Source organism: Miniopterus natalensis, chromosome 9, assembly GCF_054644295.1.
Source record: "Miniopterus natalensis isolate mMinNat1 chromosome 9, mMinNat1.hap1, whole genome shotgun sequence".
Classification (NCBI taxonomy): domain Eukaryota; kingdom Metazoa; phylum Chordata; class Mammalia; order Chiroptera; family Miniopteridae; genus Miniopterus; species Miniopterus natalensis.
In genome coordinates, this window is record NC_142089.1 from 10979202 (window position 1) to 10994432 (window position 15231).

Here is a 15231-nt window from a genome sequence, read left to right on the forward strand (position 1 = left end):
AGAGACACATCGATTGGTTGCCTCCCACAAGCACGCTGGCTGGGGCCAGGGATCGAGCCTGCAACCGAGGCACATGGCCTTGGCTGGAATCGAACCCAGGACCCTTCAGTCCCAGGGCCGACACGCTAACCACTGAGCCAAACCGGCCAGGGCTGAGGATCCCTTCTAGGTGAGCCACTGCTGTGTGCCTGGCTTTCTCCTAGAATGGGATCAACCCAACCCTCAGAGCTCTGGAGAAACCCCCAGGTGGCGGCCACAGACAGCTGCTCATATCTCAGTCTCCAAGTCATCAGAGAGGCTCTTAGGTATGAAGCAGAAACCTTGGTGTCCAGTCCTAGGGCGGCTCCGTGGGTGTGCATTCGCCTGCGGTAAAGCTCCAACTCAGTGAGGTCCCAGCGCCTATGCACCGGAACACACCTTCCACACAAAGGTCTCTAAAAGGACACTTTGTGGGATACTCTCAGACTCATGCCCTCAAAGTGGTCAGAGAGACAGAAACAACTTGCAACTTTGTCTTTAAACTAGAATTTATTGGTATACAATAAATTTTTCATAGATAAAGTGGCACATCTTTGCAGCTTCTATTGCACCAAGTATTGAAGATTAAAAACAAAAAAAGAAACATTTGGTTTTGAAAACACTGCAAATAGCCAAGTACAGTACTTTGGTAAATAAAAAATGAAAGGGCTGGGACTAACACGTGTGGAAAGAAACAACCTAGAGGAAATGGACTGTGGACATCGGACAGCGGTCACACCTCTCCCGTCGCGCTCCATAGGTAAGGCGAGGCTTGCTACGGCTATGGATCATGACCCCACGGAGGTCTTACATTTATCTCCAGACTGAAGCTAGAACAAGTGTAGTGCAATTAGAAAAAAGAGAAGGTTCCCAAGCCCATGGAGAGCTGTGTTCTCCACAGACACACACGCCTCCTTCCGAAGGGGACTGCCGCCCACCACACGTCCGCATCAGCCACAGGGACAGGGAGGCTGAGTCCTGGCTCTATCCTTCTTGCTGAGCTCAATGCTGGTGCAAGATGCTGGAATGGTAGCTGGGGAGGCGAGGGCCCCTCCCACCGGGAACATGAACAAGGAGAGGGGAAGATGAGAGGCGCCCCACACCATCATTCCTCAAGTGTTGGTCCAGGGACCCGCCAGGGATTGGACTGCAGGCTGCCATGGACAGCTGGCAACAGCAGCCTGCTGGATGGTGACATGCAAAGGATCAGGGCAGATCACCGAGGTTTTGCCCATTGATCGTCACCTTCCATGATCACCAGCACAGTGAGCAAACAAGTTCTGCATCCTGGGGATGCCTCTTAAAATCAAGTCACCATGCAGTTCTGCTTTTATAGAAATACGTTCTTCTCAAGGACTTTGCAAGGATAGGGATTCTAGAAACCCCTTAGAGGAAATGGTTAAGAGCCTGAGGTGTTTCCAGGGAATGTACCTTGGGATGGAGCAGGGTCAGGCAGCCCATGGACCCAGCTCTCTCCTGGGGCCAGGCCGTGGTGCACCTTTGGGCCCCATGCTGCGTAAGCACGTTGTGACTGGTGCTCACTGTCTCCACTTCAAACCAATTATCCATCTCCCCTCTAATATGAGAAGGCAGGAGATCTGCTACAATTAAACATGACGTGTAGATCTCTAATTCAACATCAGTGGAAAAACACGATTTGCTTTAGAGTCGAAACACATGCCTTGTAAAAGTGCCATGATTGAATCACGTCAGAACAATGGCCAGAAGGCCCAGAGTGCCCACGCCTGCTCTGGGAGCTGAGCTGATGAACCATGGATCATGAGAATAGAGAGACAGGAAAGGGCTCCGGACTCCGAGTGTAACGGTCTCTATAGAGCCTTGAGGTACAAAGGTGCAGAGCTACGCATCTGCCCAGAACAGGAGCCAGAGGGCCGCAGCCGTGCCACTGAAACCACGGGGCTCCGTTCTCAGCGCCCAGGAAGATCCTTCTGGTCAGGGTGGCTTAGCTCTGACTGGGAATCCAAGTTTCCTTTAACAACTGAATATTCCAGCTGGACATTTCAGAGGTAAACTGACTGCATCCTCTGTTAACCCAGTAAAACCCAGGCAGAGGCTAGAGGTTCTCAGAATGAGAGAAACTGCACATTGATGACAGGAACTCACTAGGAGTACAGTTCAATGCCAAAGTCCATCTGCTATCTACCTACACAATAGGTGAGCAGCTCTCCCCTCCCCGCCACACCCTCCCACCCAGCACCGTGACATTTCACATTGTAGGAGCTCCCCAGGACAGCAGGGCAGCTTAAATTACCCAGCAAAGGCTCCCTAGAAGCCCAGCACCTACTGCCCCCCTGGGAGAGCCTGCTTCACAAGCCCTCGGATTCAACACGGGTTTGGAAGAGTGTCCAGAGCTTATAAAAGAAATTACAGACAACCTCAACTAACGTTTGAGAGTCTTTTTCTGCCATAATTTCTCAGCCAACTAAAAGCAATGTTCAAATACTGAAAATTAAATATATACACGTCTCTCTAGCATCTCCTGGTGGCAACTATGCTACTGAGAAGTTGTGGCTCTATGTGGTTTTAATGCATCTACCTCTCTGGGACAAGGCTGTTGCCACTACAATTTTATTCCTTATTTCGACCTTTAAAAAATCTTTTTTTTTTAATTCATAAAACCTTTATATACAGTTTATAAGACTAGTAAGCAGCTATGGTTCACTGCCCCATCCCTTTTTCCAGGCCTCACTAAAAGCCACTGAGACAATCCCATGTGTAACATAACTCTCTAACAGCCAAGATGTGACACAGGTAAAAAAAGTCACTTCCTAATACAGAGTGCACATGAGTAACTGTACTAGGTACCAATTACTGACAATAGCCATTCAGGACTGAACACAGCCTCCGTTTGGCTGCCAATAAAGTAATTTTCAAGTGACTATGAAGGCAACTAAGTACATGGATTCCGTCCACCTCATACTTGGCGAGACTGAAGCAGTGAGGTCTAAACCCAAACTCTTAGCTAGAAGATATCATTCAAGCTGGATACATATACCCCTTTCCTAATAATTAACAAACTAAACACAGACCAATTATAACTGGAAAACTATGAAACAGTAATAAAAGGAAATTACTAAAGCCATTTGATTAGTTTTTAAAACCACTGTTATTTTACCCCCAAAAATGCTGAAACCTATTATCAGAATTAGGTAATTGATAAATAAATATGCCCAATATTCTTTAACTTTTTAGCAGCTTCTAAAACTTCTAAAACCCAGTAGGGCCCAAGGCTACCTTCACTAACCAAGTAGATAACGCAATTCTACCACTCCAGACAAGGGGTCTCCCCTACGCTATTTCTGACTCCTAAATCTGCTGAATTTCTGGCACACAACCTTGATCCTTCTGAGAGATCTGGTCTCCTGCACGCTCATAGTACAAAACAAACAAGACACATTCAGAAAAGCACATTCAGGAAAGCTCAACTGGAGTTGGTTAGGACTCCGCCCAGACCTCACCCCCATGGAGACAGGCCATGGGGACCCTCCACTCGTCTAGACTGAGCTCTGGTGCCTCTCACTCAGGACTCTGCAAAGTGCAAGGGAAACCAGCTGTGCAGCTTCTCAGTCTAATAAATAGTACAATGTGTTGTACCAGGAAGACACCCAAACCAGAATGTCCTGGGAGCAATTCCTAGAGACGAATGATGCTCCACCCACAGAAAGTCACCAAAGGAAAAAAAGCAAAAAATTAAAACACATCATTAAACCAAAGAAAGCAAATCACTCACTGACAGACAATTCGATGAATCCAGGGCCAGCCCAGACAGTTATATGTCTACACAGGTCAACGCTTTTTTATAGTTTCCCTCACCTCAGAACGTAGAAATCTGAGGGGGGAGAGTAACAATTTACCTTTTGATTTAGCATATCTTACTTGTCTACATATTAAGGTCCCCAAAGGCAAAGACCATCCAAGACAGGCCATTTCCAACACACAGTTTTAAAGCTCACACCTACTAACTCCACCACTCAAATCTGTCCATCTCAGAACCGCAGAGTCGTCCAGAGTCCTCAGCCAAAGTGCACTCTCTGCCCTGTTGGTCCAGCACATCCCTGACAGTCTGTGGTGGTGGGCACTGGAGAGTTTCCAACATCAGAATCCCAAGCGGGATTCAAATAAAGAGAAATAAATGCAGCATTTTGTGGGATTTCGTTTTCACAATACTAAGAAAATTTAGCAACAGGCCAAGTTACCTTTTATTTCTCTGAAGGCATCTAAGTCTAGAAAAGTAAGGAAGAAAACAGTGACTTACAACGTGAAGATGAAAAACCTTAGATCTTCCAAACATTCTCCAGACAAAATCAAAAACTCTTTAGACTCTTCCCAGGCAAACACTCAGGAATCCCTCAATTTCTCCCTTTATGACTTGCCATACTGTCAGAATCCCAGAACCATATCATAAGCAGTGACAGGCCATCTTCCCATCGTCAAAAGACAAGTGCCAAAAACTCAACAGCATCAATTCTGCAGCAAAGCCCAGGCCTAATTAACAGTCAGGCGCATGCATCATATGGCTTGAGGATAAACGAACTAACAGCTCCTGCATCCCATCAGAAATGACGTCAGAATCAGGAAGGAGAGAAGTGTAGTTTACTTCCCACCCCGACTGCAGGCCACACCCCCACATCAGGTCACTTTGGGAGCACACTTCCTGAAGTATTTTCTGATTAGAAAGAAAATTAAACATGTTCCTGAGTTGGAGATCATTTACGAACTAGCCTGTATATTAATATATCTGCTTGAAAGTGAGAGAGAAACAAATGAAACTTCTCATTCTGAGTGTCTAACAATTAATCTAAACTAGTTCATGAACAAATACAACAAACCTCACCCCCAAGGTTAAGGAAAGATCCCAGGGTCACTGAACTGATTTCCAGAACAAATCAAACCACACCTGAAAGGTTTTTCCTGATGTACCACTCACCCTAAATCTCACCCTTTTAATCACAGAACATGAATGGCTTCACTGAACTTTCAGAAAATAAGACACGTCACTAACAAAACTTTGAACAAAAAAGAGGCTGCTTGAAGGGCTCTAACTCAGAGTGTGAGCTCCTGGGGTTCTGAGGGCTGTTCTGGGGACCGCCTCACAGAGACACGTGGTGCACAGCCCGCCCCTCTCCACTCGCTTCTCACAACCCAGCAGGCAAGTCAGATGTTGAGAGCAGCAAAGGTCTTCACCAAGGTGACCTGCTCGCCGGCCTCCGCGTCGCCTCTGTTGCTGTCCCGGTGGCTGCTCCTGCTCTCCAGGGCTTTTAGCCGGTGCCTCTCCTCCTGCCGCTTCTTCTTCTCCAGGCGCTGCTGCTCCCTCCGCTGCTTGTTGGTGACCTGAAAGAGAGGACTGCTGGGGGAGCGGCCAGCTCGCTGACTCGGGGCCACTGCGGAAGGAGGTGCGGGCAGACAGAGGCAAAGAGCATAGGCCGCCTCCCAACAAGAACGGAACACAGAAAACCCCCCTACCAGCCAAACATGATTCGGTTTCCATTACTGCTCAAATTTCCATTTAAATTTATATCCCCTTGCTGAGCTAGCAAACAAAATCAGTTCCATTCTCCTCATAAACCACTTCAAAATGACCTAAAAAAATGTGAACCCTAGTCCAACAAGAGATAATAACCCTCAATGGGCCACAGGACACCTTTCTCTGCAGAGTTTAAGGCCCAGGTAACCCTAACAAACTCTGCAGAAGCTTAGTGCACTTTTGCCTCTGCCTGTGGCTTTTTATCTCATGTTGCATTTTGAGCTCAGAACTTCTTGGTGTAAGTCTTTAAAATGGTTTCATATATTACCTGTGGGCCTAGGGGGTGGTGAGGGAGATGTACAACCTTTCTGGGAAGCACTTGACAGTTTACCAAAAAGCCTTAAAAAATTTCAAATATCCATGCCCTTTAACCTGTCAAGTCCTCTTCCGGGACTCTAGCCAAGAAAGTAATGCAAAATACAGATGTCTACAAATAAATTATGCAGATGATGGTATTTATAAAAAATGGGATTTGATAACGTGAGTTCCCGTGGAAAGCAGCCATACACACAGTCATGTTAGGTGGAAAAGGAGGGTGTACGTACACACAGAGTACCATTTCAGTGTGTACTTCCTTCCAATCACCACTGTATATGCCAAACAGGACAGTGAGGCCTTCATTCTGCTTCCTGCTATACCTTTATATATACCCTATATATTCTACAATAACTACTTTATAAGTTAAAAGAAAATTACACATTAAAATGAGATCCAAGCCCAGCTGGCGTGGCTCAGCGGTGGGGCATCAACCTATCATTCAGGAGATGGAGGTTCGATTCCTAGTCAGGACACATGCCCTGTTCAGGGCTTGATCCCCAGTAAGGGGCTTGCAGGAGGCAGCCAATCAATGACTCTCTCATCATTGATGTTTCTCTCTCTCCCCCTCTTCCTTCCTCTCTCTGAAATCAATAAAGACATACTTTAAAAAATTAATTAATTAAATAAAATAAAATGAGCTCCTTCCAACTCCAACCACTGCCACCGAGTTACAGCCCCCACCCCTTCGTCTGCCCTTGCAGCCCACCTTCCATACCTTGGGGAGCTGGTTCTTATTTGCCTTGTTTTCTTCACCAGGGCTGGCCTGCACCTTAGTGTTTTCAGTCCTGCCTTCACTTAAGCCCTGATTTCCAAAGATTCGGGAGCCACTGCCACCCTCCTCCCATAAAGGACCACTTTGCTTCAGCACTTGGCCCCTGGACTCGAGGTTTTCCTCTGCATCTTCCAAAGAAAGATATTTTATTAAAACTGAGAACCTAAGAGAGTTACACAATTCGACTCTTGTTAAATGACTCTAAAATTACCTGGGTCCCTAATTTACTGTCATTTGGAGAGCGTTTCCTAACATCAAGTCAACACAGTAGGGAACACGGGGAAAAATACTGGTAAAATTTGGAAGACAGACTTAACAGTAACCTGCTGACCAGCCTTGTCATCAGCTTTCCACCAGCAGAGTGTTTGGTTTCATTAGACAAACCACTTTTTAATCAAGTATTGAGGGGGAAATCTTTCACTTGCAGCCAAAAACCAGAAAAGAAACAGGCTCTAAAGCTGTGCTATACAGTACAGGAGCCACTAGCTACATGTGACTATTTAAGTTAAAGTTAAACAAAGTTTAAAATTTAGCTCCTTAGGCTCCCTTAGCTACGTGTCAGGCCCACAACATACTAGACAGCACAGATATGGGCAGTGCTGTCTTAAAGTTGCAGAAACCAAGTTAGTCATTGCTTTCTAAGGAGGTACAGCAAATATATAAAGTGGAAATAAAACATCCCACCACATAGGAAACTATAATGCCAGAAACAGTATCTGGCATATAATATCTGGCAATAAATATTGAAATAATTTTAAATAAATGACTTGAGAAAACAGTTAAGACATCACATCTTTTTTCCTTCCTCTGTGTTACAAAATTAAACTCAGTTCAAGTAAAAGTAATTCTGAATTACCACCAGTTGACAGATGCTAGTAATCTAAATATTTCCATCAGAAAAATAAGGTATTTTTTTTCCTCCATTCAATTTTTGTTATCATTTGAATTTTATGAAGAAATTTTATTTCTGAAAGGATATAGTCTTCCCTGATACTCTCCATCCCTCCAAAACTGGGCTTGGTGGCCTTTTCACACATTCCCCTGGCACCTTGTACCTGCAACTCCATTACGTATTACTGTGTCGGTTTACTTATCAGTCTCTACCACCTGATCTCCATCCCCACCCCAGACTACACTCTCCCTGATGCAGGACTAGAACCTAGTAAAAACAGCCTGCACAGAAAGTGCTTAATAAACAATTGTTGAACGAATGGACGTTATAATTACTACCTGTGACTTCATTAAATATCAATATTTGGAAAATCACCAATACAATAAAAATTCACCAATACGATCATTTTGAGAGCTTATAAATATCAATCGTGGACTTACTATTTCTTTTCCCCTGGTTCATCTGAAGCATGGCAATTACTGCAGATTCAATATTATAATTTTCAGCTTCCAGGTTCTGGACTATCAAATTAAAATCCTATCCAAGAAACAAAGAAACACTTCAAGACTCTGGGAATACTTTTCTGCCTCTCTCTACTTTGACAATCTGATAAACAAAAATGATGTAATAATGAGAACTGAGACAAGGTTTCAAGACCATTTACATTTAGAAAATGTCAACTTTCAATAAGGCTGGTCATGTGAATAACCACTTAATATAAATGAATTCCCTTTATAAAATGCTCTTACTTGTACAAACACTAATCAGAAAAAAATAAATCCACATACTTCCTTAGGATTTTGAGCAGTATTGGGTAAAGTCTAGCAAACGAGAGAGAAATGAGTGAACAGCTCTCATTAAGTCATGTCACACAACCTTGTCAAACTACAAGTATCATGGGCCTGTATGGCCCATCAGGTGCTGGCATGCTAGAGTGTGCTACAAAACTAGCAGGGGAACTAGGCACAGCAACGCTTGTTTATGAACCAGGCTACTGTGAGGTGGAGATACTAACTGAACAGCCAGTCGCATTGCACACTTTCTGGACAGCATCTTCCACCTCATCTCGCAGGTCGTCTTCAAAATCAACTCCCTTTGTCTTGATCTTCTCTCTCTTATTTGATTCATCTTGATGAAGCATCTGAAACTAAAGGGAATATTCAGAGTAATCATCAAGGAACACTTGCAAACTATGTTCAGAATCTTCAACGTGGGAAGACGCTCTAATCTCAAAAACATTCAAACATATAGGGATAAGATTCCAGAAACAACCTTAAGATCTATGACTGGGCTAAATTTCATCCAGGTACTGATATTCCAATCCACAATTGGAGTACTAAACAGAACAGCCCAAGGTATGGGATGAAGTGTTCGGTAAGAACGGCATTAGCGCTCCCATGGTCTCCAGATACCTTCATTTTGGCCATGGCAGCCAAGCCAGACAGCACACATCTGTCTCAGCCGATTTCCAGAGGTGTGAGTCTAACAGAGGCAATTCTCTACACTAGCACCTGACAAGCTCTGCGGCACAACAGCTTGTCTTGAAGCATGCATTCACCTCTCACTTGGTTCCCTAGGTCCTATGTCATCAACGAGCTCTGATGTGCTGAAGTCCCTGTCCTAGCTGGATAGTCACAAGTGACATGATTCATCTAACCTCACATGTATACCACCATACTCAAGTGAATCTGTCAATACAAACTTTAAAACCATAAAGAGCAGTTCACCTAGTATCCATGCAACCTATGCCTAAACCAGAAAAGCTAAAATCGTCCATCTGTAGGTGCTCAATCCCTTCCCCTTCTGCTTGCTATTAATGCAGGGAGACAGGATATGGGCAAGGACCTTTCTACTTTCTGCATGGAAAAGTGTAAGTGGAATCCAGTAATGTGCCATACAGAGTGTTAATAAAAAGCAATCCATTATAAAATTATATTCTAAAAATTTGACAATGTATATCAGAAGTCTTTGAAGTTTATCCAAGAAAATAATGTCAAGTATAGAAAGGACTTACATAAATGTGCTCATCACACTGCTACTAATAGTGAGGAGCTGGAAACAGGCTAACAGTTTCATAGTGTGGGCGTGGTTGAGTAACCAGGGTCAGCCACAGAGCGCCCCTTCATTCCCGCTAAAGGAAGGAGCAAGAAGGACTTGCCCTACCACCATTATTACTTAACAATGTTTAGGAGGCAACAGTCAAAATGCAACTGGCCAACAAAATTAGACATATAACACTAAGAAAGAAGAAAAGTTACCACTACTGGCAGATGATAATCTATACCTAAAAAAAAATTTTTAAATACTACAAACAAAAAGAATTCTGGCAAATCATATATTTTATAAGAATCTAACATCCAGAATATATAAAGAACTCTTACAACTCAACAACAACGAAAGCACAAATAGCCCATTAAGACATGGGCAAAGGACTTGACTAGGCATTTCTCTAAAGATACAAATGGCCAAGAAGTGCAAGAAAAGATGCTCAATATCACTAGTCATTAGGGAAATGCAAATCAAAACCATAAGGTACCACCTCACACCTAGCGGGATGGCCATAATTTTAAAAAGAAAGAAAAATGACAAGTACGGGTAGAGATGTGGAGAAAGTGGAAATCTCAATGCATTGCTGGTGGGAATGTAAACTGGTACAGCTACTGTGGAAAACAGAGTGGCAGTTCCTCAAAGAGTTAAACACAGAATTATTATATGGTCCAACAGATACTCAAACAATCTTATACACAAATATTCACAGCAGTGTTAATCGCTTCCCATCCCTTCTGAAATCTGTCCATGCTGTTCCATGCATCCATGTCTGTGGATCTATTTTGTTGGTTATTTTGTTCATTAGATTCCACACAGAAGTGAGATCATATGATATTTGTCTTTCTCCAACTGGCTTATTTCGCTTAGCATAATACTCTCCAGGTCCAGAAGCATGGACTAATTTTGAAACTAAAAGTAACTTAAAATTATTATATAAATTCTATCCACGTAATCACAGCTACCAGTCATTAGGAAAAGCAAAATAATGACAAGCAATTTTATCTGTCACTCTCATCTGAGCTAAAAAAGTAAAAAAAAAAAAAATCAAGCCCACAGATTCTTAAAGGCAAATTTCCACAAAAACATCACTGGTTTTTAGCTCCAGGCACCCAGACCTCAACCTGGTTCCTCCAGAGCCGAGAATACAGAAGATAACAGAGGCCTCACTCACATCAGTCTGGAGATGGGCGGGGGCTTCCGAGTTGTCATTGATCCTCCGGACACTGTCATAGTGCTCACCGTATCGATAGGCAATGTGTAACTCCCGCACGCTGCTTTTATCCGTACCTCGAATCTGGAAGCAAAGGGAGATGCCAGCGAGGCTATGGACACTGTCAACCCCTGGAGAGAAATGCTATCTAGGTTGTCCAGGAAGCCCAGTCAACAGGCTCTATGGGGAATGAATCAGGAATATGACTGGTTATGTTCAGAGCAACTTCTGACTTATCTTTCTCCTGTCCATGCAAGTAAGCTTCGACTTGCTTAGAATGGAACTATATGGAAATAAATCTGTATGAAAACACATATTCAAAAGCCAGCGCAGATTCACAGTGACGTGAAACAGGCTAAGTTCCAGGCATCAGCACCTCTCCAGCTGCACAGGCCCCTTCTGAGAGGAGAGGCCTATGAGCAGACACAGATTTGTTGGGCTTAAGGAGCACACAATTTGGGGGCCCTCCTTGAGAAAAATACAAGATTACAAATATTAAAATGCTAGAGTCCTTCCCAGGACCTAGAAAGAAAGCCATAAGCATGAAGGGCCTCTACAGGCTTCATTACTTCACAATAAATGAGCATTTTCCATCAACCACATTCTAAGAAACGTGAAAAAGTCAATCGCCCACTTACATCAATTTCAAAACAAAATTATTTAAAGCCAAGCAGTACAACCCTGTACAACCCTGGAGGCACTACTCACAAGATATCCCATGTGACTGGCACTCCTGGATCACACCCCAGCAAGAATGAACTCCCCAGAGGCTTGTCATACAGAAGCCCTAAGGTCCAGCCTGGGTATACCCACCAAAAACTCCACCTGACAGAAACTCTAGAGTAATTCTGAATCTGTTGCTTAGAAAGCTTGGTAATCATCTCTTTGTTAAAACTCTAAAATTTTACCACCTCCTTCTTATTTTTACTGAAAGTCATGGGTACTAAGACACTACTATTAATTTTAACATTATTTGTGATCTAAAAGCACAGCAAAACCATGGAACAAACAGGAAGCACAAGGGACCAGAAGTCGGAAGCATGGAGGTTTTCTCCTGGTAACTATCTCGCTCTCAAAGTACAGCCGGTCTGGTTTGACATACACAGAATAAAGACGGCATCATTTCTCTCCCAGGGAGAGTACTAGGGTAGGAAACTAGTTTATTAGAATCTCTGAATGACACACTTCCTAAAGCACTTACATGTTTAAATAATAATACTATATACACATTATGAATAGGAAAAAAATAACTAGAATAGCCACCAAAATAGCTGACAGTAATTTTCATTAGGAGGGAGACTACAGAGGACTTACACTTTCTACGTTAAATGTGTCTACTGCTCACAGAAGCATGCATTCCATTCGTAACCAGGAAAAAAATGCAGGTTTCAGTATCTCCACTGCTGTATGAGCCTACTTGTTATCAATGCAAGAAGTCTTACCATGACAGGAGCAACCAAAGTTGCAATTCCTAAATCTCATAAGATGCTTCATTGGGGCAGGGGGAGATGGGGGAGCCAGTGGATAGTTTCATTACAGAGCAAACAGATTTATTTTAAAAACATATACTTTGAATGCTTAGCAATTCATGAAAGAGAACGCTAAGAAATGTGTTTGAAAAAATTCTAACTATGCAGAAGCATCTTCCACAACTACTTAGATAACTAAGAAACAAATAAAGCTATCAACGGAGGAAAAAGCGAGCTCTGGTTACTGAGTTGGCCCTGAGTAACAGGGCCATTATGCTGTACATTCCAATGATTTTGATGACTTCTGCTGAATAGTAATAATTTAAGGACAGAAAATGGGGACAATGAAAAAGGTAAGAATATTCTTGGCTCAAAGACCATCCTTAGAAAGAGAGCACCTCACTAAAAAGATGATAGCTCTCTCTGGTGTCAGTACATCTGACAACACTGCCCCAAAGGACACACACATTGTTTCCCTCCCTGTAAAATCCCTCACCAATTCACGGAGTATCTAATTTATTGTGCTGTAATTTTGTTCAAAGGACATTATGGCATTCACAAGGGCTATATACTATCATTTAGAGGACATTCTGGAAAGGTAAAACTGTAAGAGATCAATCAGATTAGTGGTTAGTGGGGTTGGAGAGATGGGGAGGGGACTAGTGACTGCAAAGGAGCGTGAGGAAACTTCAGGGGGTAATGGAAATATTCTATATGTTGATAGTGGTGGTGGTTACATGACTATAGTTGTCAAAAAGAATCCACTCCTGAGAAGGGTTAATTATGCTATACGCAAATATCTCTCTATAAACTCAAGTTTATTTTAAATGAGCAAAGGTTATGAATAAACAACTTACAAAGGAAAATATATACTGGTGGTCTATGAAAAAAGTGAGAAAAAAGGTCCCAGTTGCCTTTATAATAATATATAGGGACACATAAGTGTGGGTACATATATATGGATATGTCTATGTGTGTGTAGATGTGTTTGAAGGGTGCATAAAAACATTGTGATACATGTCTTTCCAGTTATGTATGAATATTTTCATAGCTAACAAGTATGTGTGAGTGACAGGGATACACACTAAAATGTTAACAGTAATAATCTCTGGAGAATGTGACTCTGGGTGATTTTTATTTGCTTTTATTGGTTTTTCTGAATTTTCAAATTTTTCTATGTTTAATGTTTTACCTTTCTAATTAAAAAAAAAGTTAGAAGCGGAGGAGTGATGGAGAGGGAGGGGACTGACAGAAATCACAAGCCCAGTCTGCAGGAGAGCTCCAAAGCACAGGAAGCACTCTGAATGTGAGGGGGAAGAGCAAGGGCCTGTATGCACTCTCCCCCAACCTCTGGTTTGGTTTGATGGATTAATCTAGGAAACCAAAGGTAAAGAAGGTTGAATGGACAGCTACTTCACAACAGGGGAAGAAAGGAAAAGCTAAATGATTCAACAATGTGCTCTGCCATCCCACAGCACAAACTGAACATCTATTGTACAGTATTATCTGCTGTAGAAAAACCACTGGAACCATACATACAGCTGAGCAGACCGGATAAATGGAACTTGACACCCCAGGCCATTAAATTTTGTTGTTTAGAACATCTTTTTAAGCAATGGTTATTACAGTAAATTCGGTCTGTTTCTCTCCACCTAAAAGACACAACCATACATGTGGGACTAGGCATACTTGGAAATTAAATTTGTATGCACTAATCCTTCAAATTCTCAGTTACATATTTTACAGAATTATCAACAGTATTTCCACATTAGGCTCTCTTCCCCCAAATTACCCAATTAGCTGACTGCTGAATAATGTTTCTGGCATTTAAGTTTCTGAATTATACTCCAGACTCCATGTGAATTTGGCACAGGGTAATCTCAAGCCACCACACACTTCCAGTCTTTGGTTAGGCTCACAGTCCAAGTTACCCTAGAAAGTTCAATAGCACCGGTCATGCCCCATCATCTTAGGACATCCCCAAAGCTAAATTATAAAGAAAAGCTTCAGCTAAACTCCTGAATAGGTGACCTACCTGCCACAAAGGGGCATTAAGTTGATGAATCACCACATTCAATTGATGATTTCTTGCAAAGGCTACAATTGCATCATTGCCAGCAAATGTACCAGGCTTTGCCAAACTGGCCACTGCATGGAAACAGGAGAGAGAGAAAAATGAAATCTTTTTAATGGAAAGATCCAAATGCAAACATGCTTTAGTACTTTAGCTTCAAATAGAGAGAAACAAGGGTATTCATCTAACAAACTCCATTAGCATTGTCAGTCTAAGAATTTAGATGCTTCAACAATATGCAGACTGCTACTCAAAAGGGCACCAATCATTCATAAAGAGAAGATTCGTTTACTTATTCCTTCAATTGACACTTACTGAATGTTTCCCATAAGCCTTACTCTATAAAAGACAGAGGAAATGTAACAGTGATTATAATAATTTGCATTAATGAATGCATCCTATGTGTCAAGCACTGCTTTACTCCTCATGGATTATCACTTTTAATCCTCAAAACCATCCTGAGAGATATTATCATGCACACCATCTTAAAGATGAGGAAACCGAGGCTCAGAGTAATTAATTACTGTGCCCAAGGTCACAGAGCCAGTACACAGAGCTGAGATTATATCCCAAGCAGCCCAACTCCAAGATCCTGGCTTTTCGCTATTCCATTATATAGCCTGTCAGTTTTCCCTTGAGAAGTTTACAACCAATTGGGGGCAAACAAAAAATAGGCACTACTGATGCATAAGCACTACAGAAAAGGGATGTATGGTAAAGAATTTGGCCTTGCCCAAAGAAAGGTCTGGCCTTTGTCCCTGGCTCCTGGGAGACAACCGCTAAACCCTTCAAATGTCCCAAATGATAGGAATGTCTCTATTATTCACGGTGGGCTCCTCAGCCACACCTGATAGTTTAAGCTAATGAGGTGACTCTTTGGCCAT

At 42.5% G+C, this 15231-nt stretch overlaps 1 protein-coding gene across 2 annotated transcripts in view; it reads right to left on the bottom strand.

The window, feature by feature from the left end:
• Positions 1-509: 509 nt before the first annotated feature.
• OTUD3 (OTU deubiquitinase 3) overlaps positions 510-15231 on the bottom strand; it is a 63313-nt gene continuing 48591 nt past the window's right edge. For both annotated transcript variants that reach the window (XM_016214644.2, XM_087820194.1), the window contains 6 exons: positions 14309-14421; positions 10766-10888; positions 8561-8692; positions 7986-8082; positions 6597-6781; positions 510-5370 (listed from right to left, as the gene is read on the bottom strand). In XM_016214644.2, the coding sequence (XP_016070130.2) occupies positions 5194-5370; positions 6597-6781; positions 7986-8082; positions 8561-8692; positions 10766-10888; positions 14309-14421 (827 nt within the window). In that variant the 3' untranslated portion in view covers positions 510-5193. The remainder of the gene's footprint in view (positions 5371-6596; positions 6782-7985; positions 8083-8560; positions 8693-10765; positions 10889-14308; positions 14422-15231) is intronic.